The sequence below is a fragment of the Typopeltis vanoorti genome, chromosome 20 (assembly GCF_054136105.1).
Source record: "Typopeltis vanoorti isolate ZY-2024b chromosome 20, IOZ_Tvanoo_1.0, whole genome shotgun sequence".
Taxonomy (NCBI): domain Eukaryota; kingdom Metazoa; phylum Arthropoda; class Arachnida; order Uropygi; family Thelyphonidae; genus Typopeltis; species Typopeltis vanoorti.
The window spans coordinates 105761280-105784953 of NC_143568.1; the positions used below are offsets into that span (position 1 = coordinate 105761280).

General features: G+C 38.2%; 1 protein-coding gene across 1 annotated transcript in view; it reads right to left on the minus strand.

Annotated features, from left to right (window-relative positions):
- LOC150095751 (Na(+)/citrate cotransporter-like) overlaps positions 1-23674 on the minus strand; it is a 371638-nt gene that overhangs the window by 160885 nt on the left and 187079 nt on the right. Inside the window, exon 8 of the mRNA XM_090409950.1 lies at positions 9016-9093. Within this exon, the coding sequence (XP_090266076.1) occupies positions 9016-9093 (78 nt within the window). The remainder of the gene's footprint in view (positions 1-9015; positions 9094-23674) is intronic.

Below are 23674 nucleotides of genomic sequence, written 5' to 3' on the forward strand. Positions count from 1 at the left end.
CAGAGTAGAAGATCAACTGCAGGTCAGTTGGCTTAAAATAGCACATTTTAAGCCATCTGGTGTGAGATAGTGGCCAGAAGAACATAATATACATTTGGATGCTTCTATAGGCCAAGGGATGGAAAGGATGATGGGGATAGTATGCATCAGGAAATAGCTCAATAAGTGGAGGAAAGGTAATTATTATGGAGAATTTCAACTATGGGAACATATATTGGAAGGAGGAGAGAACACACGAGAGGAAGGAAATAAAATTTATGCAGTTACTAAGGAATAATTATCTTATGCAGCATGTGATGGAATATACTAAAGGTTTGAGAGTGCTATATCTAGTAATTATTATTATTATTATATTATTCCAAGACCCCATGGAGTCAACAACTTATCTGGGAGGTTCTTTTGTCATACATATAGCTCATCATACTACATCTCAAATTCTCTGCAGACACCACACTCTCAGGCAAGGCATTAATATGCATGCAAAAAACTTGCTTCTCACTCCCCTGCATACACCCTCCTTATACAGCTTCCAAGGATGACCGCTGATCTCCCATTGTTTGTTCTAAAACCTCTCCAACATTGATCCTTTAACAACCCCTTATTAACTTGCAGGTATCTATCATATTGCCCCTCGTCCTCCTATCCACTAGACTCTGTAAATTGCATCTTCTCAACCTTTCCTCATATTCGACATTCCAGAGATCAGAAACTACCTTAGTAAGTCACCTCCGGACCCTTTCCAGCATCTCTTTGTCCTTTTTGAAAACCAGGTGACCAAATTTTGGCACAGTAATCCATGTGTGGCCTAATCAAAGACTTATACAATGGAACAAGAATCTCCTTACTTCTACAAGTCAGTGCCTTCTGCATCATTCCCAGAATTCGTTGTGTTGTCCTAACAATTTTGGCAATGTGTCCCATAAATTTTCGATCCTTATCCACCATCACCCCAAGATCTCTTATATTCTCCACCTCCAACAATATATCCCCACCAAGCATAAATTCTACATCCAATCTTTGTTTCCCAAATTTTAAAAACTTACATTTTGCAACACTGAACTCGCATCCCCATTTCCATGCCCATTCACTCAATTTATTCAAGTCTTCTTGTAAACCACAATATCTTCTCTACTCTTCATAGTTCATTCCAACTTTGCATCATCTGCATACAACTGAATATCCCCATCAAAATCTTTGCCAATAGCATCAACATACAAGTTGAACAGCAATGGTCCTAAAACAGACCTCTGAGGTATACCACTAGTACTTTCCTCTTCCTGGATATTGCTCCCAACATACACAACTCGATGATACCTACCAGATAGCCAGTCTCTGATCCAATGCACTAATCTAATATCCAACCACATCTGCTCTAGTTTTATTATTAACTTATCATGTGGTAATCTATCAAAAGTCTTCGTGTATCTATCTTGAACAGAAGAGAGGGATACACTACTGTGTATCCCTCTCCTCTGTTCAAGGAAGCCATCACCTTATTGTAATAAGTAAGTAGATTACTAAAACATGACCTCCCATTAGCAAATTCATGCTGTTCATCCAAGATGAATACCATTGTTGTCAACCCAGTTCTGGATCATAATTCTCACCAGCTTCTCCAACACTTAACCATAACACCTGACACACATATATGCCTATAATTTGATGCCTGAGTTCTATCATCTCCCTTATGAAGTGGCATAATCTTGCCCTCCTTCCACTCCTTTGGAACTTGACCCAGTGCAAGACCCATATTAAAAAATATGTCAAGGCAGATGTCAGCTCCCTGGCACATTCCTTCAGAATATGTAGTGATATATTATCAAATCTGACAGGCTTATTAACATCAAGTTTGCTCAAATCCCCATACACTTCTTGCTCACTTAAAGTCAGTCTCTCCTCCCCATCATCAACTGCTCTAAATCTCTCATGATGTCACATTCACAAGAATGAAAGACATTTATGAACTGCTCATTAAATATCTCCACTATGTCTTCTGCAGTAGTTGTCCTTATACCCTTTTCTCACAGAGGTTCTCACACTGCTGGCAACCACCCTAGTAATCAATTGCATCAGAGAATTTATCTATAACCACTATGACCAAGTTGTCACTAATTGGTGAGAGTGATCACATGGTCTTGATTTGAGAGGTGGCTAAATGCATGGAATTTTCACTTAATAGGAGGTATATGTGGAATTACAGGGTGGTTGATAAGTATGACAAGCTTGGATCAGTGTCATGGCATGTGAAACTGAAAGGGCTGAATGTTGATAGTGCACAAAAAGTGGTAAAGGAGTATTTGAGGGAAGTAATGGCAGACTGCATACCTAGAGTCAAGAGAATAAATCAAGTGGGAGTTAGCACAGGCTAGAAGAGCAACCAGTGTGGTAAGAAAAGCAAAACCAGAGTATGAATGGAAATTAGCAGTGCAGTGCGAAGATAATCTCAAAGAGATCTTTTGGTATGTTTCAAGTAAAAGGAAGAATGTTCATGGCAGAATAATTTTAATGAATGCTGATGATAGGAGGGGGGGGGGGAATAACTAAATCAGGAAAAATAGTAGAATTACTAAATGAACACTTTGTAAGTATGTATGATCCAGATGAAGATATTGCAGGCAAAGCCCTATATAGAAACTGAGATAAATGAAATGGAGGTGTATAGCATATTACATATTATAATAATAATTATTATTATTATACATGCATACATACATCTTCAAGGCCCACCTTTCCTAATTGGGTTGTGGGGGCAACAGCTGCAAGAGGAACTTCCAATGGTCACGATCCTCTGCCACCAAGCTCAGGTGTTCTGGTGGGATTCCCAAACGTGTCCACCCAGGGTTTTGGATATAATCTATCCAGCAAGTCCTTGGCCTTCCACGTGGACTCCCACCCTCTGGCTTGGCAAAGAGGGCCTGCTGAGGGAGCCTCTTTTATGGCATTCTGACCAGGTGCTCGTAGCAACGTAACTGTGATCTCTCAACACGGAGAAGCAGCAGTTGAGTATTAAGGGTTTCCCGAATTGCAGAGCTTCTGACTCTGTTGAGTCTTGTCAGCCCCGCAACCCCTCGAAGGAACCTCATTTCAGCCGCTTGGATTCGTGTCCGCATTCTTTCGGTCATTACTCAACTCTCATGACCATAGGTGAGGATGGGGACATAGACTGTATTGAAGACGGCCAGCTTTGCCTTCTGGCTTAACTCCCGCTTCAATACTACCGAACGGCCAAGCTCCCGCAATATTGAACTTGTTAAGCCAATTCGAGTACCTAGCTCTACATCCCATTTTTCATCATTCGTGAATATGGACCTAAGGTATTTAAACTTCTCCACCTGCCTCATTGGGACTCCACTTATATGTAGAGTGCACTGAGATGGTTGTCTTGAGACCACAAATGTTTCCATTTTAGCCACACTGATCTTCATTCCGGCGTCTGCACAAACAGCTACAAACCTATCCAGGGTCTACTGGAGATCATCTGTGGAAGAGCTAGGCAGAACTAGGTCATCTGCAAAAAGCAGACGTCCAATGCTACATCTTCCAATTCTGACACACTCACTGCCTTGGCTGTGCCTATCAATCCAGTCCATAAATATTATGAAAAGGACTGGATTGATAGGCACAGCACAGACTTTGTGCTGTTTACCCTGATACAAAACTCTGGGCATTCATACAGGGACTTGAATGGCAGCTAATAGTTGGCCATCCACTCCATACTCCTGTACTACTTGCCAAAGCTTATCCCGAGGAACCCGGTCATATGCCTTCTCCGAGTCCACAAAGCATGTGTAGACATTCTTGGCATATTCCCAAGATTTCTCAAAGACTTGCCTTAAAGTGAAGATTTGGTCAGTTGTGCTTCTACCAGGATGAAAGCCACATTGTTCTTCCTGGAACTCTGACTCAACTATGCTCCTGCATCATCTTTCCAAGCACCTAGCATACACTTTTCCAGGCAGGCTGAGCAGAGATATGCCACGATAGTTACTGCAATCCTTCTGGTCTCCCTTCTTGAAGACTGGTATTATTATGTCTGTCTGTCATTGCTTTGGTGCTCGTCCGGATATCCAAGCAGCCTGACACACTCGAGTCAGCCAGAGAACACCGTCTCGATTTAAGGCTTTTAGCATTTTGGGCTGAATTTCATCATCGCCAGCAGCCTCGCCCGATTTTAGCAATTTTATTGCTAAATGGACCTCTTCTGCTGTGAGACTAGTCATTGCCTCGATCTGCACCTCTTGGTTGTCCACAACTGCTGGGCCACCCAGGTTAAGAAGGCTCTCAAAGTATTCCCTCCATTTGTGGAGAATATCCTTCTCGGTTGTTAAAAGTGCACTATCAGAGGCCTTAATTGCCCTTGCTGTGCACGATTTCCTCCCTCAAAGGCAGCGGATGGTCATTATTATTATTATTATTATTAATATTATTATTATTATTATTATTATTCCTGTTTGCCATATAATGAAAGAATTCCTTAGGATTTTTCTTGGCTTGTAGTGGTAGTATCTTCTCGTTGAAAGTTTATTTTTCACTTGGTTAGAATATAATAAATTTAGTTTAATCCTTTATCCTAGTGCGAGCAAACAAAGTTTGTGCCCGAAAGTATCTTCAGGACTGGGATAAGGTGGTACAACACCAGGACGACTTCTTGCAAAGGTGGAGCAAGCTACCAACACTCCTATCTCAGCATCTCTCATAATGCAAAACACATCTCCTTGTGGATATGTCTAATGTTATGCATTAAGGGAAGGGCCACTACCCAGACTAGTTTCGACCTTTATTGAGGTCTCTTCAGTGGGAGCCAGGCCCAAGTGGAGATACCAGCCAGAAGCATTAGCAGGTCATCTCTACCTATAAGAGTTGCCAATTGGTGTGCCACCTTTTTAATAAATTACTCTGGATTTAGAGAAAGATGTTGAAAGTTTATTTTTCACTTGGTTAGAATATAATAAATTTAGTTTAATCCTTTATCCAAGTGTGAGCAAACAAAGTTTGCGCCCGAAAGTATCTTCAGGACTGGGGTAAGGTGGTACAACACCAGGGCAACTCGTTGCAAAGGTGGAGCAAGGTACCAACACTCCTGTCTCAGTATCTCTCATAATGCAAAACACATCTCCTTGGGGATATGTCTAATGTTATGCATTAAGGGAAGGGCCACTACCCAGACTAGTTTCGACCTTTATTGAGGTCTCTTCAGTGGGAGCCAGGCCCAATTAGAGATACCAAGCAGAAGCTCGACCTGGGCCTGGCTCCCACTGAAGAGACCTCAATAAAGGTCGAAACTAGTCTGGGTAGTGGCCCTTCCCTTAATGCATAACATTAGACATATCCCCAAGGAGATGTGTTTTGCATTATGAGAGATACTGAGTTAGGAGTGTTGGTAGCTTGCTCCACCTTTGCAAGGAGTCGTCCTGGTGTTGTACCACCTTACCCCCAGTCCTGAAGATACTTTCAGGTGCAAACTTTGTTTGCTCACACTTGGATAAAGGATTAAACTAAATTTATTAGTATCTTCTCATATTCCATTTTTGTCTTCCTTCTATAATGGTTACCTTTCTGGCTTACTTGGCTAGCTCATTTCCTGTTTCATTTCATTGGTTCTTCAGTTTATATCAATTATATTATCTTTTTCATTTGAGGATTGCAATTTACTATTGCAGTTGATAAATATTTCTTTGCTAGCTCCCATGCACTGCTGATATCTCTTCCTTGCAATTCTACCATCCATTAAACTTCCACCATCTGATTTCTAAGATGATTATATAAATTCCTTTCTCCTTGATACTTCTGTACACCTATTCAGCCTACAAGTGAAGACTGCATGATCACTCTCAACAATGGAGTAAATGCATTTCAGGACATAGTCAGATCCAGTGATTCAAGGACTAAATCCATGACTCTTGATCCTCATGTTCCCTCAATTATATTTTGCCTGACACATTTATCCCTCAAGAATTCCAGAAATTCCATTACCATACTGCGATGCAGTTTCCTTTGACCAATTCATACTGATGTTAATTTCCTCGTTCTCACCAGTTCACTAAATCATTCACTAACTTTTCAGCCTAAACATTTCCTGCTCATCACCTTCTATGTTCTCTGGCCTAGAGCAATATCCCACTAAATATCTTTTCTGCCCACCTCACACCATACACTTTCAAAACTGTTAGTGTTATTCTCTTTCAAATTCTAAACTCTGAAAGGAAACAACTCATCACTGATCATCACTTAATACTTATCACTTTGCAAAAGAAGTAGTTGAGTTGCTGAGTGATCACTTTGAAAAGGTTTAATAATCCAGGTTGAGATTTTGCAGTTGCTAATGTGACAGAAATAAATGCCAATTGAGGTAGATGAACAGGAAGTGCTCAGCATACCAAAAAAAATATCAATGTGAATAAAGCAGTGGGACTGGATGGCATATTGGTCTGTGTGCTATGTAGCCATGCAACACAACTGGTAGTGCATATGGACTAATATATGCTATCCAGTTTACACCTTGCCAAAGCTAAGTCTGAGCTCTGGAATAATGGAATGCAGAAAACTGATGAGGCTAGAGATTTGGGGGTGATGGTGGACAAAGTGTTGAAGTTCAGAGGGAATATTGCAAAAGTTGGTAAAATATTTGAAAGGATTATTTACATGTTGAAAAACACACCAACGAGTAAAGATAGGTAGCTTATTATTTCTCCTTATAAAGTTAGAATTTGACTGCTGTACACAGATTTTGGTCACCTGGGTTTCTTGGAGATCAGGAGGTGGGGGAGAGGATTCAGAGATGAAAGACTAAGCTGGTGACAGGTCTGCAGAATATTCCCTATGAGGAAATGTCAAAGGTGTTTTGGTTGCAAAGTTTCATTAATAGGCAGAAAAGAGGGAACACGTTTGTAAAAGGGGGTTCTATAAAATTGACACAAAGCAAATTTTTCAATACATGACAAACCAAGAGAGAGAGAGAGAGAGAGAGAACTAGAAATCACCCCTGGAAGTTGTGTGAGAGTGTAGTTAGTAAGGATGTGCAGACTATGCTTGGAGAGTTGGAAGTGAGTGGAATGGATTGCTAGAATTAGTTGTGAGTTGAGTGTCCTAACAGCGAATGAACTTAAAGAGAGGTGTGATAGGTATTATGTGTAAAAAGGTCAGAATGAGTCTCCATGGATTCAGAAGACGAGTCGTCTGACTCAATGGATATACTTGTATAATAATAAGTAATATTTCCCCATCCTGTTTGCCCTTCTTATCTTGCTGAAATATGCTATATTCTTCTACTTCCTATCAAAACATCCTCTGTCAATCACATTTCAACTGACTCCAATCATCTTTGGAGAGGGTAAGTCTATCAACCACCAATTAATTTCCTTTATTCCTGATATTTTTAGCATTTGTATAAAGAACCATCAGTGCACTATCAGCATTTCTATGCAGACTCTATTTGACTGTATAGTATACTGTAGAGTCAAATGGACAATGCAAGACACTAATAAGCAATAATAAACAGTTATTTACTTAGTTGCTGATATTTTGCTGATTTTCTACCCAGCATTTTCAGAGCACAAACAGTTTTTCACAATGTGCAAACAGCAAAATTTATTTAATAGTGGGAACAGTTTAAAATTGTAATGATAATGAACTAAACTCTTAACTGATGCCATTTGCTAGTGGATATAGAGAGAGGCTGACAAGTATTAATTAGATTTTAAAATAACTGTCTCCCATATTTTCAGTAAAATGATATAGCTATGTTTGAGGTTTGAGCAATATTTTAAAGCTGCTGCTGATTCTAAAAACAGTCTCTCTGACTTGTAATGACTTCTTTGTAGCACTTTTGTTTTCTTCCATCTAATCCTGTGTGAAAGAGTGTCCAAAGCATGATCTGCTAGTCCTAACTTGCCATAATAATGATGCCAAAGTATTTCTTATGTTCTCAGAGGCAGATGTCAATAGATCTTCCTATCTGACCATAGTAAGTGAGATCACAAGCACAGGGCACGTCATTTATTCCTAGATACAATAAAAGAGAGAGTTTGTCCTTAGGTGAATGGATGAGGGTTGCCAGATTAATATATGATTTAAAGGTAGTGTGTAGCTGGTATATATTAATGATTGCAGCCCATCTCAACTGTCCCAACTATATCTTGCGTGATGTATTCTACAAAAATGGAGAAACATGTGCTTTTATAAAATCTGATAACCTTGCCAAAGGCAATCCAGCCTGGAATCCCCACCTTTTGATCTGCTCTATGAAATCCATACTCGGGCAAACAAAGTAGCGCCCAAGCACTACTTCGTTCACCTTGCGTTCACAGCGGCCAGGATTCCAGAGCACTATAGGATATTCCCACCTTATGTGACTGCTAATTCATAAGTAGCATAGAAATAGAAGACACGACACAACATAAATTTTTAAAAAAAAATGAATTTTAATTACGGAAAGATTTTTAGAAATTTTTCTAGTGTTTTTCCTTTTTCTTTTGGAGGGGGCCAGGGTCTCTTGGCCCTCTCCCTGGGTGCACCAATGAGACCATCTTCCTGCACTTCCTTCATTCCTAATTGCTAAGTTGCAAACTGGGGGCAGGGTTGCATGCATCTGAAACAATCTTTAAGCTGCATGTGCCTTGTGGGCGGTGCTAAATGATCAACAGTGATATTAGCTGCCAAACTCAAGAGCACCTAATGTTGAAGGTGCAAAACTGTTGACTTTAGCTAACAATTCCATGATAACTACCACAAGATATTAGAGACAACTTTTTGTGATTCACTACAAGTAGATTTGCTTGACTGATAATAACCAGTTTTTAACTTGTATGCAATTGTTTATTTATACTAGATGTATTTCCTCTACATGTTTTGCTGTCTATATAACTATCTTTTTCTTATTTCCCTTTTATCTTTTCTTTTTTTCCTTATTTAAAATTATAGTGATATAACCTGTGTAAAACAATATAATTATGCATGAATTACTGTACCTTTTTTATTTTTGGAATTCACATTTCTCAAAATAATTGATATACTTACGTGACTGATCCCATTTCAGCATAAGTATTCTTCACTACATATTTTATTCTTTCTACTGTTTCTGTATCATAGTGACTACTGTAAATAGAGAAATCAAATATATTTTATAAAATATCAACATATGTAATTATTAGGTATCATCATAGTGTGAATACTTATTATGGTATCTGCATATATCTCTGACTACTCTTAAATAATTAAAGTTACAAATTAAGATTAAAATACAGATTAGAAGCCTCTGTAGCAAATTGGAAAAATGGCAGAACATTGTACCCCTTTCTTGGAAAAGACTTGGGCTTGATTCTTGTAGTGACAAGGGGAGAATCGTTATGTGGGCTTTTTCAATTGAAGGTGAGTTAGCTGATCTTATACGGAGATAGCAAGGATTTTTCTCATGGAAACTCAGGTTTTTCATCCAGTGTACAGACAAATTGGCCTTCAGAACTCACACGACAAGGAATACTGTTGTTGGTGATGATGGACAGTAGATGGCATTGATGGTAGTAGTGTCGTAGTAGGAGAATTAAGTGGTAGTGGAGAGGATGACATGTATTTAGCAAAGCAGAGTAGAGGGCCCTCCCACAATGAGTCCTTGGACTCCCTGGGGGTATAACATAATAATAATAATAATAATAATAACAATTAAATTATTTGTAATGCAGAGCAAATAGGCAATTGTATTCTCGACATTTGCTTCCAAATAATCTTCCTTTCTGAATACAAATGAAACAATATATGGGTCTAAGACAAGTATGTGCAGATTTGGGCATATGATTTTTCTTTTTGGGAGGGGAGGGGGGGTTAGATTGTATTAGAAAGACTAAAGAGATAAATGATCTAGCATAATCCAAGAAAGTTTCCCATGAGTTTGGCTACTTTTATACATTGCTTTGCTTTCTTACATTTTTCTCCATATTCTAATGGAGCACATACTTATTATTATTCAAGCATCCATCGAGTCAAAAGACTCATCGTGGGAAGTCCTTCCTAGGAAACACAAAGTCTATCATACCACTCCTTAAACTCATTGAACGTTCTCGCTCTCACCACTCTATCAGGCAATGCATTCCACGGTTCAACCACTCTCTGTGCAAAAGAAACCACTCCTCACCCTCTTGCTCACAGTTTCCTTTCATAACTATCAGGTATGGCCACTTGTCATCACTCCTTCCTGCTGTTCAACCAAGCAAAAGAATTCCCCAGTGTTTTCCCAGAATTCCTGTAACCACCTCTCAATAGTTTAAAAGTCTCAATCATATCACCTCTCCTTCTTCTATCCATCAAACTCTGCAGTCCACATTCCCTCAGCCGATCCTCATAACTAACATTGTACAGTCCTGAAACCATCTTTGTTATCTGCCTTTGTACCCTTTCCACAATTAATTTATCCCTTGAAATCCTCAGGACCAAATCTGAGAACAATAGCCCAAGTGTGGTCTGATCAGGGTCTTATACAATGGAATGATAACTCTTTTATCTCTGCAGGTCAGCATCCTTCTCATTTTTACAGCAATCCTCTGTGTTACCTTCAACACCTTTGCAATATGTCTCCTGAATTTCAGGTTTCTATCAATCATCAACCCCCAGATCCCTTGTCTCCCCTACTTCCTTCAGTATAGCTCCTCCAGATTATTGACGAGCTATATTGGAGTATACTAGAGTATGCAGCCTCCCATCGATGTGTCCAAAAACCTCAAGACCTTACATTTTGCTGCATTAAAACCACAACCCACATTCATTTGCCCATCTATCTAGCTTATTCAAATCCTCTTGCAGAGCTACCACATCTGCACTATTACTAATACCCCTTCCCAGCTTCACATCATCTGCAAGCAACTGAATATCCCCCTGCAATCCACTGACAATGTCATTGACATAAAGGTTAAACAATATAGGTCCCAGTACTGAGCCCTGTGGGACCCAACTTGTAACCCTCTGCCTCCTTGAAACTGCCCCACCATACACAACTCTCTGATACCTGAATCCAGTTGACCAACCTGACATCCAAACCCATGTGCTGCAACTGCAATATCAGCTTATCATGTGGCACCCTGTCAAATGCCTTTGCTAAATCCAAAAAAATGGCAGTATATGCCTTTTCCTCATCTACTGCTCTTGTAACTTTATTATAAAAGGCTAGCATAATACTAAAACAAGAGTGCCCCTTCACAAATTCATGCTAACTCTCACAGATAACATCACCCTCATCTGCCCAATGCTGTATACGGTCCCTAACTAATTTCTCCAAGATCTTAACAACTACTGATGACACGCAAACTGACCTATAATTATACACTTCCAGTCTGCTACCGCCCTTATGCAATGGCACTATCTTACCTTCCTTCCATTCCCTGAGCACCTTTCCCATAACCAGACTTTCATTGACAAGTCAAAGGCGCTGTCAGTTCTTTAGTACATTCTGTCAAAACTCATGGTGAAATACCATCCAGTCCACAGCTTTACTGACATCCTGAGTACTTAGTATTGGGAACATGCTCTCCTCCTGCACCTCTAAACCTTGAACCTGCCCTATCTCTCTAGTATTAAAATTTATTCCTCCAGGATGAAATACTCCAATAAAGTGTTCATTGAACAATTCCACTATGTCCTCTGCATCAGTCACTCTATTCCCATTTTTATCCCACAATGTCATTCTTCCACAATCATTTCTCCTTCTACTGGCCACATAGCTAAAAAATTCCCTAGGATTTTCTTTGGATCTTAGGGCCAATCTCTTCTCATATTTCAGTTTTGCCTTCCTTACCATACTAGTCACTCTCCTGGCCTGTATCTTATATTCTTCATGATATGTGTTAGGACTTCTGATATGCCCTATTTTCTGAGACTCCTCTCTTAACATTTTTAGCTCACCATCAACGTGGATCAATCAATGTTTTATTCACAGTCTGCCAATGAATCTCCAAGGTTAGAACTTTCTTGTATCCCTTTCTGTTCAATATGATATTCAATTTTATTCCTCTCAGAACTAAATTATCACTTCATATTTCAAATCTCATGCATACTCTTGTGTTCTAAACTAATATTAAGATATTGTTATCAACAATGACATAGTCAATGAGGTTTTTTTCTTATTTCTTGTCTTCTCTTCATGTGAATTTGTGTACATAATTATGTAGGAACATGTTGTTAGCAGTGACAAGTTTGTGTCCTCAACAGAATTCCAGCAAGAAATTCCATTATTAGCTTTACTCTTTTCTCTGAATTTTCTCAACATATTTTCATGTAACTGATATTTGTTTCCTTCTGTGCTTCAGATTGCCAAAGGGCCAACATTCTCTTTTCTTTATGATTTTCTTTTTCCTTTTGTATTCTAAGGACTCAAAATATTCCTCCACTTTTTTCTTTGTAGAATAATTTGTGGGATCTTAGGCATAAATACTGTCTCATTGTCCAACAAATATCACGTTTACTTGAGGGAAAATTTTAAAAATAAAAAAGTGAACAATGTTTGTTTATTTATCCTTACTAGGAAATATGAAGTATAGAAAAAAAAATGAAATTATTATTAAAATTGCTTGGTATCTTTAACATAATATTATCTAAGGTAAAAAACTTTCTATATATATATATATATATATATATATTTTATTTTATTTTTTTTCACTAATCCCAGCAAATTTCAGTTAATATGAATGAGCCAGCGAGTATGCTGCTTAGTCTCCGCTCACCTTCAGCTGTTAAAATTGCACGCAGATGCTTCGTCGCATTTCCACATAGGGAATCACATACTTTGTCTTCATATATATCAGTAAGTTCTTGGAGATTTAAACAGCTGAAGTGGGGAAGATTCCAGGCATTATGAGAACATTTAGTTAGGGAAGCATGGTTAACAGTGATGGTAATTACAAATAAGTAATGTACTTGCTGATTTCTACTCTGGACATCAGATAGTCATTTGATAAGAAGAATTTTGCTTTCTTACCTTTTTCTCTATATAGCAATCCCTCGATTAGTGCACCTAATGTGTTCTTTAAAACAGGTGCATTAATCGAAAATGCACTAATCGAATATAATGACCTATGGGAAAAAACTATAATTTGTTCCTCAAATTTCTTTTTTGAACCTTAATTTTTTTATAAAAGAATTAAGGTATGTCTCGGGGCCTAGTTAAAGGAAAACCATGAAGCTGAAGGACAATAAAACATATTCAGAATACAAATTTTATTATTCTACTTCTGAACAAAGAATTGAGCTAATGTAGTTTGGCTGACATTCTGTTTCCTTTTTTCATACAACCGACGATATGGTCCTATTGCCTCTTCATCAGGGTCAGCCTCTAAGCATTGCTGCTTAAAAACTTCGATTGTACGAAAAATATTTTCAAATTGTTTTTGTGAAATCTCTTTTGGCTGACTATCAGTGGTTAAATTTTCTTCATATTCTTCAGGATCTTCCTGCTGTGCATCTAAATTCAGCAGGTCAGAATCACTCAGTTCTTCAGAATGAGATTTAATTAACTCTTGGACGTTATCATTGAAGAGGAGAAAGAAATGAAGGACGTACGAATTGGTCGCCAACACACGAAATATAGATAAAATTTCCCAACTGTTATACAAGCAAAATAGTTACCACTTTAAAAACTACAACGATCATAAAAGAGAAGTTAATTTTCCTACGTGTTTGTTTATCCTTATGAGGTTTGTTTGAAATAATAAACAACTCATCCCAAAAGACGGATTGATTTCCCTATTATCGGAATGGATTCTCGTTTTTGTGATATGCACAGAAGTGTCGAAGGGTCTCAAATCTGTGGGCATACTATAGCAGATGACATAAATTTTGGCAGTAAAAATTTAGAACATAGTATACATGGAAGTAGTGTAGTATGCCATTAAAAATAACTTTGTAAAATGTTTTAAATCGGTAACTAAATTTATTTCATTATTGGTGAGTGATTTTTTTAAATAGTTGGCCATAAAAATGTATAGATAGAAAATTTTTAAAATCTGTAACATTTATTTTTAAGATATATATAGGAACACTAATTGAATTTTAGAGGTGCACTAATCGGGGACACAATAATCAAAGGATTAGTGTATTTTCTTGGAGCATAAGCTGACTTGTTAGCAACTTTTGATATGCCTTCTTTTCCAAGAAGGCATATCAAAAGGCATATTCCTCTTTTAACTTCTTTAGCCTCATCATTTATGCAGTAAAATTCTTCTATGTGGAATCTTATTAAATGCCTTTGCAAAGTCTAGCAATATCACTAAGTACTCATTTCCCTTATCCAACTCCATTGTCACCTGACTATAAAATGTAAGCAAATTACTATGGCAAGACCAATCCTTCACAAAACCATGTTGTCCCTTGCAGAGTATCATATTCCTCTCTACCTAGTCCTGAATTATGTCTTTGACCAATTTCTTCAATTCCACCACCTCCTGAGATGCTGACTGGCCTATAATTTGCTACTTCTGTCTTGGATCCTACTTTATGCAGTGGGATGATTTTGCCCTCTTTCCACTTCACTGGCACCTTCTCAGCACTGAATCTTAAATTAAACATCCTGGTCAGAGGAGATGGTAATTCCCTTGCACATTCTCATAATACATGGGCCAATATACCACCTAATCCCATGGCTGTGTTCACACTGAGATTCTGTAAAATGTTAAGCACTTCCATCTTCAACCTCTATTCTCTCATCAGTCAATATCGCATCTGAAATGCAACCTCGCCACCTAGACATACAACTGCTAAATGCTGCTCACTCAGTAATTAATTAATGCAGTTGATATCTCCAAAGCCTTTGACTGACACAAAGGCTTACTAAACAAACTACTATCATTTGGTCTATCCGAGGACTTCTGTAGTTGGATTGCTAGCTATCTGGACGCACACTGTGTGTGATGGTAAATGGCTCTCTATCCTCTCACCATTCAACTAATGCTGGGGTTCCACAAGGTTCTGTCCTCTCACCAACCCTCTTCCTGCTATATATCAATGACCTACTTCAGTTGACCTCGAACCCAATACACAGTTTTGCAGACGACAGCACATTACACTCCTCACTCTCATTTGATTTAATTTCAATGCTAATAAAACCCAGTTCTGTCCTATTTCCCATAAAAAAAAAGAACCATTTTTTCCCAGTATTATTTTTGACGATACCCAAATTTCCAGACACTCAGAGATTTCTCTTCTTGAAATTACCCTCACATCAAGCCTCTCCTGTCATAAACAATAAACACATCACAACCATTGCGACCTCAGCTTCAAAAAAACTAGGATTTCTATTTTGCTCAAGACGTTACTTCACCCCTGAACAGCTGTCAACATTATACAAATCGCAAATCTGCCCATCTATTGAATACTGTTCCCACATATGGGATGGGCCCCATAAAAGCTCCCTTGAAATGCTTGATTCAATACAGAGGAAAGCAGTTAGACTTATTAATGACCCCCCCCACACACACACACAGACATTTTGGTTTCTGCAATATGTATATTCTACAAATATTTCCATGAGAAATGCTCATCTGAAATAACATCAATAATTCCTCCACTCAGTACTAAGCTTGTTGGAACACATGCAACATCCCTTCACAGTACACCTAGAAACCAGCAGAACAAGTTTTTTTTCCTCCTTCATCCCTGCAACTGCTGCACTGTAGAACAGTCTCCCCCCTACTATGTTTCCCAAAGAATACAATTTACAGTCATTTAAATCAAATGCAAACAAGTTCCTCCTTTCCCAACCCACTACTCATACATAGTACTAATGTACTATAAGTTGATCAACCAACCAACCTCTTGTGTATGGGCACAACATAAAAAAAAAATTAAACTATTTCCTTTGGTACTGTTACCTCTCCTCCATCAGCACTGTTTAAAGTCGTTCTTCCATAATCATTCATCCTTTTATTCATGACACAGCAAAAATCTTTTTAACCACGTCGCCGTCAATATGGATAAAATACATCACTCCTCTACACTTCATATCCATCATATATTTCAATGTAATATCGATGGTATTACAATTTTAATATGCACTTTGCATCCATGGTAATCTGGACGTATATATACGTCTTGGCTGGTTGGGCGGTTAAGATTTCTTTTGGCCTTATCAGATAGCTTCCTCTCATAATGAGCTTACCATATTGGTCATCCTTCTTGCCTATGCCTTGTACTGCTCATGGACATTCTGATCACCTTTTCTTTATATTCCCTCCAGAACGTTTTCTGCAATTCTTGCTTAATGAAGCTATTCATTCATCTAATTCCTATCTGATTTATCCTTCTGACTCTGGGTATAAATTCTGATACTGCTTCTTCAAACACACCTTGACTGCTTCCCACGTACCACCAACTTATATCCCCAAATTCTTATGATATGGCACTGCTGAAAGCTGACTCCTCATCTTGTCATAATCACTTACTTTGTAATTCCACAGAAAAATCTGCATGTCTGACAATCTCCTAGGTCAAGACCACGATTGCTTTCTTCAAGCAGAGGCAGCGTAACTAGATCGGTTAGTGTAAGTTCATTGATGCTATGATCAGATGCAGCACTCTTGAACCGCAAGTCCCCTCCATTACATGCTGCCTCAAATAATTATCTCTCGGCAACTATATAAATGTTATTTCTTTCTGTGTCTGTGGCCATTCTTCCTCTAAATCTATGCCCCCCCCCCTTCATAATAATTACTTGACATGTACTCATTGTGCTAATTTACCAATGCATATCATCTACATTCTCAGTTATATTCTTGGTAGCAGTAAACCAATTACATATTTTGCCCTGTTGGCCTCTATTTCAAACTAAATAGCCTCAAATGAACTGCCCTCTGAATCTCTGTCCCCCGATGTACTTTTACTCTTTTTTGTGTTAATTCCTCTGCCATTATTACCCCTCCCCCCATCCTGTTCCTTTTGTCCTCTCTGAAGACAGATATTCCTTGCAATTGATTCCTATGACCATACATATAGGCTTTATTTGAAATTCTAAAGAAGAGATTAACTGATGTAAACAAGAAGGAGATTAATAATAAGAAGAAAGTATCCAAAGATGATAGGGTGGTTTATATAAAGAGAGGGAGATTTAATCATTAAAGGTGTGGTAAATAATAAGGTACATGACATGTTTTACAGGTGGTACAATGAAACAAATATCTAATGGAAGGAAAGAATAGCCATTATATTTGTATATAGAGACTTTGCATCAATTACCTTAGTATCCTTTACTTCCTTTAGGATATGTATGTTGCTATGCATTATGGGAAGGGTCACTACCCAGACTGGTTTCGACCTTTATTCAGGTCTCTGCAGTATGAGCTAGACCCCTTGGATATGAGACTTAAACAAGAGCATCATTTACTGTTGACACATCAACAGTAAATTCTGTTAGAATTTACTTGACAACCAATTTCTAAAACTATCTCTGATCCAAAGTATTTTAAAAATATGGTGCTACGCCATTTTGCTACTTGCATATGGAAAATATGTGACTTATGCATTTTAGTATTTCCTGGGGTCTAGTTTCCACAGATGACATTTAATAATGTTCGTCTTTGGATTGCTTGTTTTCTAGGGAGTAGAGGGGGTTCTATTCTGTTAGATCTTTTATCTTTCTCTACAAACTCCTGATATCCAGTGTTACATTCTCCTTTCTCCCAGGCAAGTCATTTGTCCCTACTACCATTACCAATTCCTTTTAGAGAGATTTTTGCCTGTCACTGAGTGGAGCTACTGAGAAGTTTTCTGTCCTGGAGAGGGTTTCAGATTTGCAGTAATAGTAGAGATCCTTTAAGGTCATATGGTGAGATTTAGAGTGATGATGGAGATCACTGAGTTTTTGGAGAAGTACAATAAATTTGAAACCTAGTCTGAATAATGACCCTCAGATAATTCCATAGCAATGGAATTATCTGAATAGAGTGATTGAGGTGTTGCATATGAGGAGTAAGTGAGCAAAGGAATTGGTAATGGTAGTAGAGACAAATGACTTGGCTGGGAGCAAGGAAAATGTAACACTGGATAGCAGAAGTTTGTGGAGAAGGATAAAAGATAATAGTGTAAAAGGAAAGATAGTCAGTATGTTGCCCAGGTATGACAGTGATGATATGATATGAAGCAGAGAGCCAGAATTATGAATAATATGTTTATTTGCCTGTGTAACTAGTGGAAGTGGTGCTTGCATCCTCTGTGCTAGGATGCCCAAAAATAGACTTATGTTCAAGTATGGTTGCTGATTGGAGGAACTTTTTCTAAGCCTTTCTTCAACTGGTTCCTAAGTAAGTCAATCTCTGACATTGGAAAGTGGGTTTCTTCTCCTGTAAATTTAAATTTTTCATCCCATAAACTCAAGAAAATCGACCACTGAACCCACATTATTTCAGACAGTAACACATTTTGTTAGAGTTAGGTACCAAGAGATGATAGCACTTGTTGCTGCTCATAAATGATGATCGTCATGGGCCAGCTATCTCTGGTTGGCTATGGTGGAGAATGAATTGCTCTCTCAGTCTACAAAGGCTAGATAGGGTTGAAAGGCCTTGCCTGCTCCCTATAAGGGAATAAAATGCTTTAACTGATTATTATTTTTTATTACGCTAGCAGATATGTGTGAAGAGAAAGGAATGCAGTTTCTTAATATGTGGAATAAGTTTGATAGACTACATTTGAATGAATTTGTTGTGAGTCATTTGGAGAGACTGCTGCTGGAAGGGAGAGTAATGAGTGCAGAGAATGAACATGATCAAGTAAGAAGAGATGTGAAAGAGAAGGGAGAGAGTAAGGAAACAGAGATTGAAGTGGTGCTTATGAATGAAGTGGGTAGCATAAGTGTACAGAATAAGAGAACAAGTGTGTAAGAAAAACAGGGAAAGGAGGAGACTCAGGGTGGACAGGGAAACACAGCGTGAGAAAGACTGATGATCCAAGAGGATGTGAATGCATGTGCCGAGAAACAGAGAAGGAAATGACCTTGGATCTAGAGAAACAGTTGGATTTGAAAAAGTTCTGGGATGAATAAGGAGAAAAAAGCAATGGAGAAAAAGCAATCTGTGAAACTTGTTATAGATCCAGGAATCAACTGTTATGTTTGCACACAAATGCTAGAAGTATCTGAAAAGGGAAATGGATGCACTGATTGAGTTCATTCACTCAAAATTTTTGAATAAATGCGATTTGGTCGGATGAGGATAACATCATAACAGGAATAGACATGGAAGGATACGATGTATTTTGTGAAGATGGAAAGGGTAAAAGGGGAGGTGGAATGCTATTGATGATAGAAAAAGAGTTATGTCCATAAAAGGTAGAGATGCAATGAAGACATAATGATAATGGTTTTTAGGCAGAATGGTGTGGGACAGAGACAAATAGAATGAAATACTTTGTTGGATGTTGAATAGACCTGGTAATGAGGAAGGCAATGACCATGAAATGAATAAGATTTAGTTGTAGTTGACCACGAAACTAACACATTGTTAGTCTCTGTAAATTTAGAAAATCCAGGTGAACGGGGAAATTGATGAAATTGATGAAAAATTACGAGTTGCTTTAATTGAAATGGGGCCTGTTCAAAAGAAAAATATAATATATCCCAGAGATTACATATGGTCGTAAATTTGGCGACATGTATTATAATAGAAAAATGGAAAATGGGGAGCTTGTGCAAAGAACATAGCTCATTTATTCCAAAACTTTAAATTCTGTTTTTTGCTTTTGTTGCAAACTTTTTGCACCTACTGAATCAAGTAGTCTTGTAGACGGTTATAACGATTGGAGAAATGTAATTACAACTTTGCATAGACATGAGACTAGTTTAACTCACATGAAAAATTTCTTAATTATTATTATTATTATTATTATTATTATTATTATTATTATTATTCAGGCCTCCAAGGAGTCAAAAGACTCATCGAGGGAGGTCCTTCCTAAGACATAAAGTCTGTCAAGACTCACTGAGGGGAGGTCCCCCCTGAGAAACACAAAGTCTATCATACCACTCTTTAAACTCACTGACCGTTCTCGCTCCCACCACTCCATCAGGCAATGCATTCCACGGCTCAACCACCCTCCACACAAAGAAACCACTCCTCACCCTCTTGCTCACAGCTTCCTTTCGTAACTTCCAGGGATGGCCTCTTGTCATCACTCCTTCCCGCTGATCAACCAAGCGAAAGAACTCCCCAGTGTCAACCCCGTAACCACCTCTCAACAGTTTAAAAGTCTCAATCATATCACCTCTCCTTCTTCTATCCACCAAACTCTGCAGTCCACATTCTCTCAGCCGATCCTCATAACTATCCTTGTACAGTCCTGAAACCATCTTTGTCATCCGTCTTTGTATCCTTTCCACAGTTAATTTATCCCCTTCAAATCCTGGGGACCAAATCTGAGAACAATAGTCCAAGTGTGGTCTGATCAGAGATTTATACAATGGAATGATAACCCTCTTATCTCTGCAGGTCAGTGTCATTCTCATAATAGCAGCAATCCTCTGTGTTACCTTCACCACCTTTGCAATATGTCCCCTAAACTTCAGGTTTCTATCAATCATCAACCCCAGATCTCTTGTCTCCCCTACTTCCTCCAGTATAACTCCTCCCATAGAGTATGCAGCATCCCATCGATGTTTCCCAAACCTCAAGACCTTACATTTTGCTGCATTAAACTGACACCCCCATTCATTTGCCCATCTATCTAGCTTATTTAAATCCTCTTGCAGGGCTACCACATCTGCACTATTACTAATAATCCTTCCCAGCTTCGCATCATCTGCAAACAACTGAATATCCCCCTGCAATCCACTGGCTATGTCATTGATATAAAGGTTAAACAATATAGGTCCTAGTACTGAGCCCTGTGGGACCCCACTTGTAACCCTCTGCCTCCTGGAAACTGCTCCACCATACACAACTCTCTGATACCTATCAGACAGCCAATCCTGAATCCAGTTGACCAATCTGACATCCAGACCCATGTGCTGCAACTTAAATATCAGCTTATCATGTGGCACCCTCTCAAATGCCTTCGCCAAGTCTAAGAAAATTGCAGTATATGCCTTTCCCTCATCTAATGTTCTTGTAACTTTATTATAAAAGGCTAGCATATTGCTAAAACAAGAGCGTCCTTTCACAAATCCATGTTGATTCTCACAGATAACATTACCCTCATCTGCCCAATGCTGTACACGGTCCCTCACTACTTTCTCCAAGATCTTAACAACTACTGATGACACACAGACTGCCCTATAATTAGACACTTCCAGTCTGTTACCACCCTTATGCAATGGCACTATCTTACCTTCCTTCCATTCCCTGGGCACCTTTGCCAAAGCCAGACTTTCATTGAAAAGCCACGTTAAAGGTACTGTCAATTCCCTAGCACATTCTCTCAAAACTCGTGGCGAAATACCATCCAGTCCCACAGCTTTACTGACATCCAAAGTACTCAGTATCTGAAACACACTCTCCTCCTGTACCTCCAGACCTCGTACCAGTCCTATCCCTCTAGCATTAAAACTGACTCCTCTAGGATGAAATATTCCAATAAAGTGTTCATTGAACAATTCCACTATGTCCTCTGCATCAGTCACTCTATTCCCATTTTTATCCCACAATATCATTCTTCCACAGTCATTTCTCCTCCTACTGGCCACATAGCTAAAAAATCCCCTAGGATTTTCTTTGGATCTTAGGGCCAATCTCCTCTCATATTCCAGTTTCGCTTTCCTTACCACACTAGTCACTCTTCTGGCCTGTATCTTATATTCCTCATGCATCTCTTCACCTATCTCCTTATATCTCTTCCATAGCCTCTTTTTCGCATGCAATTCCTGTTTAATATTGTTTGTCATCCACTTTACTCCAAATTGCGTCCTCTTCTTCACTCGTGGTATACAACTTACCATTGCTGATAACAAATATTCTTTCGCAATTTCCCACGCACTGGTGATATCCCGGCCTTCCAATTCCTCCCTCCATGAAACTTCCCGAAGTTGACGTCTAAGACTATTATAATCACCTGCCTTATAATTCCACATAAGTTCCCGTCTCTTTGATACTCCTGCATGTCTATTCATTTTCCAAGTCAACACCATATGGTCACTCTCTCCAACTGGTGGGAGAGACGTCAACTCAGTTATTATCAACTCTTCTGATGCTATAACCAAATCCAAAATTTTTGAACCTCTTGTTCCCTCTGTTACATGTTGCCTAAGACATTTGTCCCTCAAGAATTCTAGAAATTCCATTCCCCTATTGCTACATGCATCTTCCTCTCTCCAATTTATACTACTGAAGTTAAAATCTCCCATAACAATCATTCTTCTTGCACTTGCCAAACTTAGCTGTCTAAACATCTCCTGGTCCCTATCCTCTGTGCTCCTGGGTCTGTAGCAACACCCCACTAAATATCCTGTCTTGCCTACCTCCACCTCACACCATACGCTCTCAAAATTATTTGTCTCACTTCCTTCCAAATTCTCCACTCTTAGAGAACATAGGTCATCACTTATCATAAGCAGTGGAAGGAACTTGATAAAAATTTAATAATCAAAACTACTACTGATTGCCAGACTCAAAGCATGTATGATACGGAAAAGAAATATTGGACGAGTGTTTTAGAACGCTTGATAAAAATTATAAAATTCCTTGGTAGCCAAAATTTAGCTTTTCGCAGATCATCTGATAAATTATATGAAAGGAATAACGGCAATTTTTTAAAAATTAGTCGAACTGTTTGCGAAGTTTGATCCCGTTATGGAAAACTCATGTTGAAAAGGCCCTACATAGAAATAATAGAATACACTATTTGAGTAAAGACAGACAAAATGAAATATTGGAAACTTTAAGTAATGCAATGAGGGATACAAGTTTATTATCAATTCGAAAATCTAAATATTATTCCATAATTTTAGACTGCACATCTGATGCAAATAAAAAAAGAACAAATGACCATTATTATTCACTTTGTTTCCTGTGACAATGGAATTGTCAAGATAAGGAAAAACGTTTTATGTTTTGTAGATATATCAGATTCTACAGGACGTGGTTTATGTGCAACAATAATGGAACAACTGGAAAAATGGAACATTCCCATTGAAGACATGCGAGGTCAAGGGTATGACAATGCATCAAATATGAAAGGGAAAAAAATATGGGCTCCAAAATTTCCTTTTGAACAAAAATCCTAGAGCTTTTTATGTGCCATGTGCTGCTCATACTCTAAATTTAATCATTAACGATGCAGCCAAAGTGAATGCAGATGCAATTAGTTTCTTTGCAATTATTCAAGAAATATACAATTTCTTTTCATTTTCTTACAAACGTTGGGCTATCATTTTAAAGTTCGTAAAAATTTTAACATTGAAACAGCCATCAAAAACGCTAGAGGAAAGTAAAATTATTGCAATCCACCCTCTATGATATCAGGTAGGAGAAATTTACGATGAACTTTTTGAAATTTTAAATAATGAAAATTTTCGTAAAGAAACTCAGCATGAAGCACAAACATTATGTGCTAAAATAAAGGACTACAAATTTATTTGCTCTCTTATAACTTGGCATGATTTACTTAACAGAATAAACCTGTGAGTAAAATGCTTCAAGACAAAAATATGAACATTACAGTTGCTTTACAATCTATCGAAAACTTAAAAATATTCTTACAAGAGTATCAATCAGATACA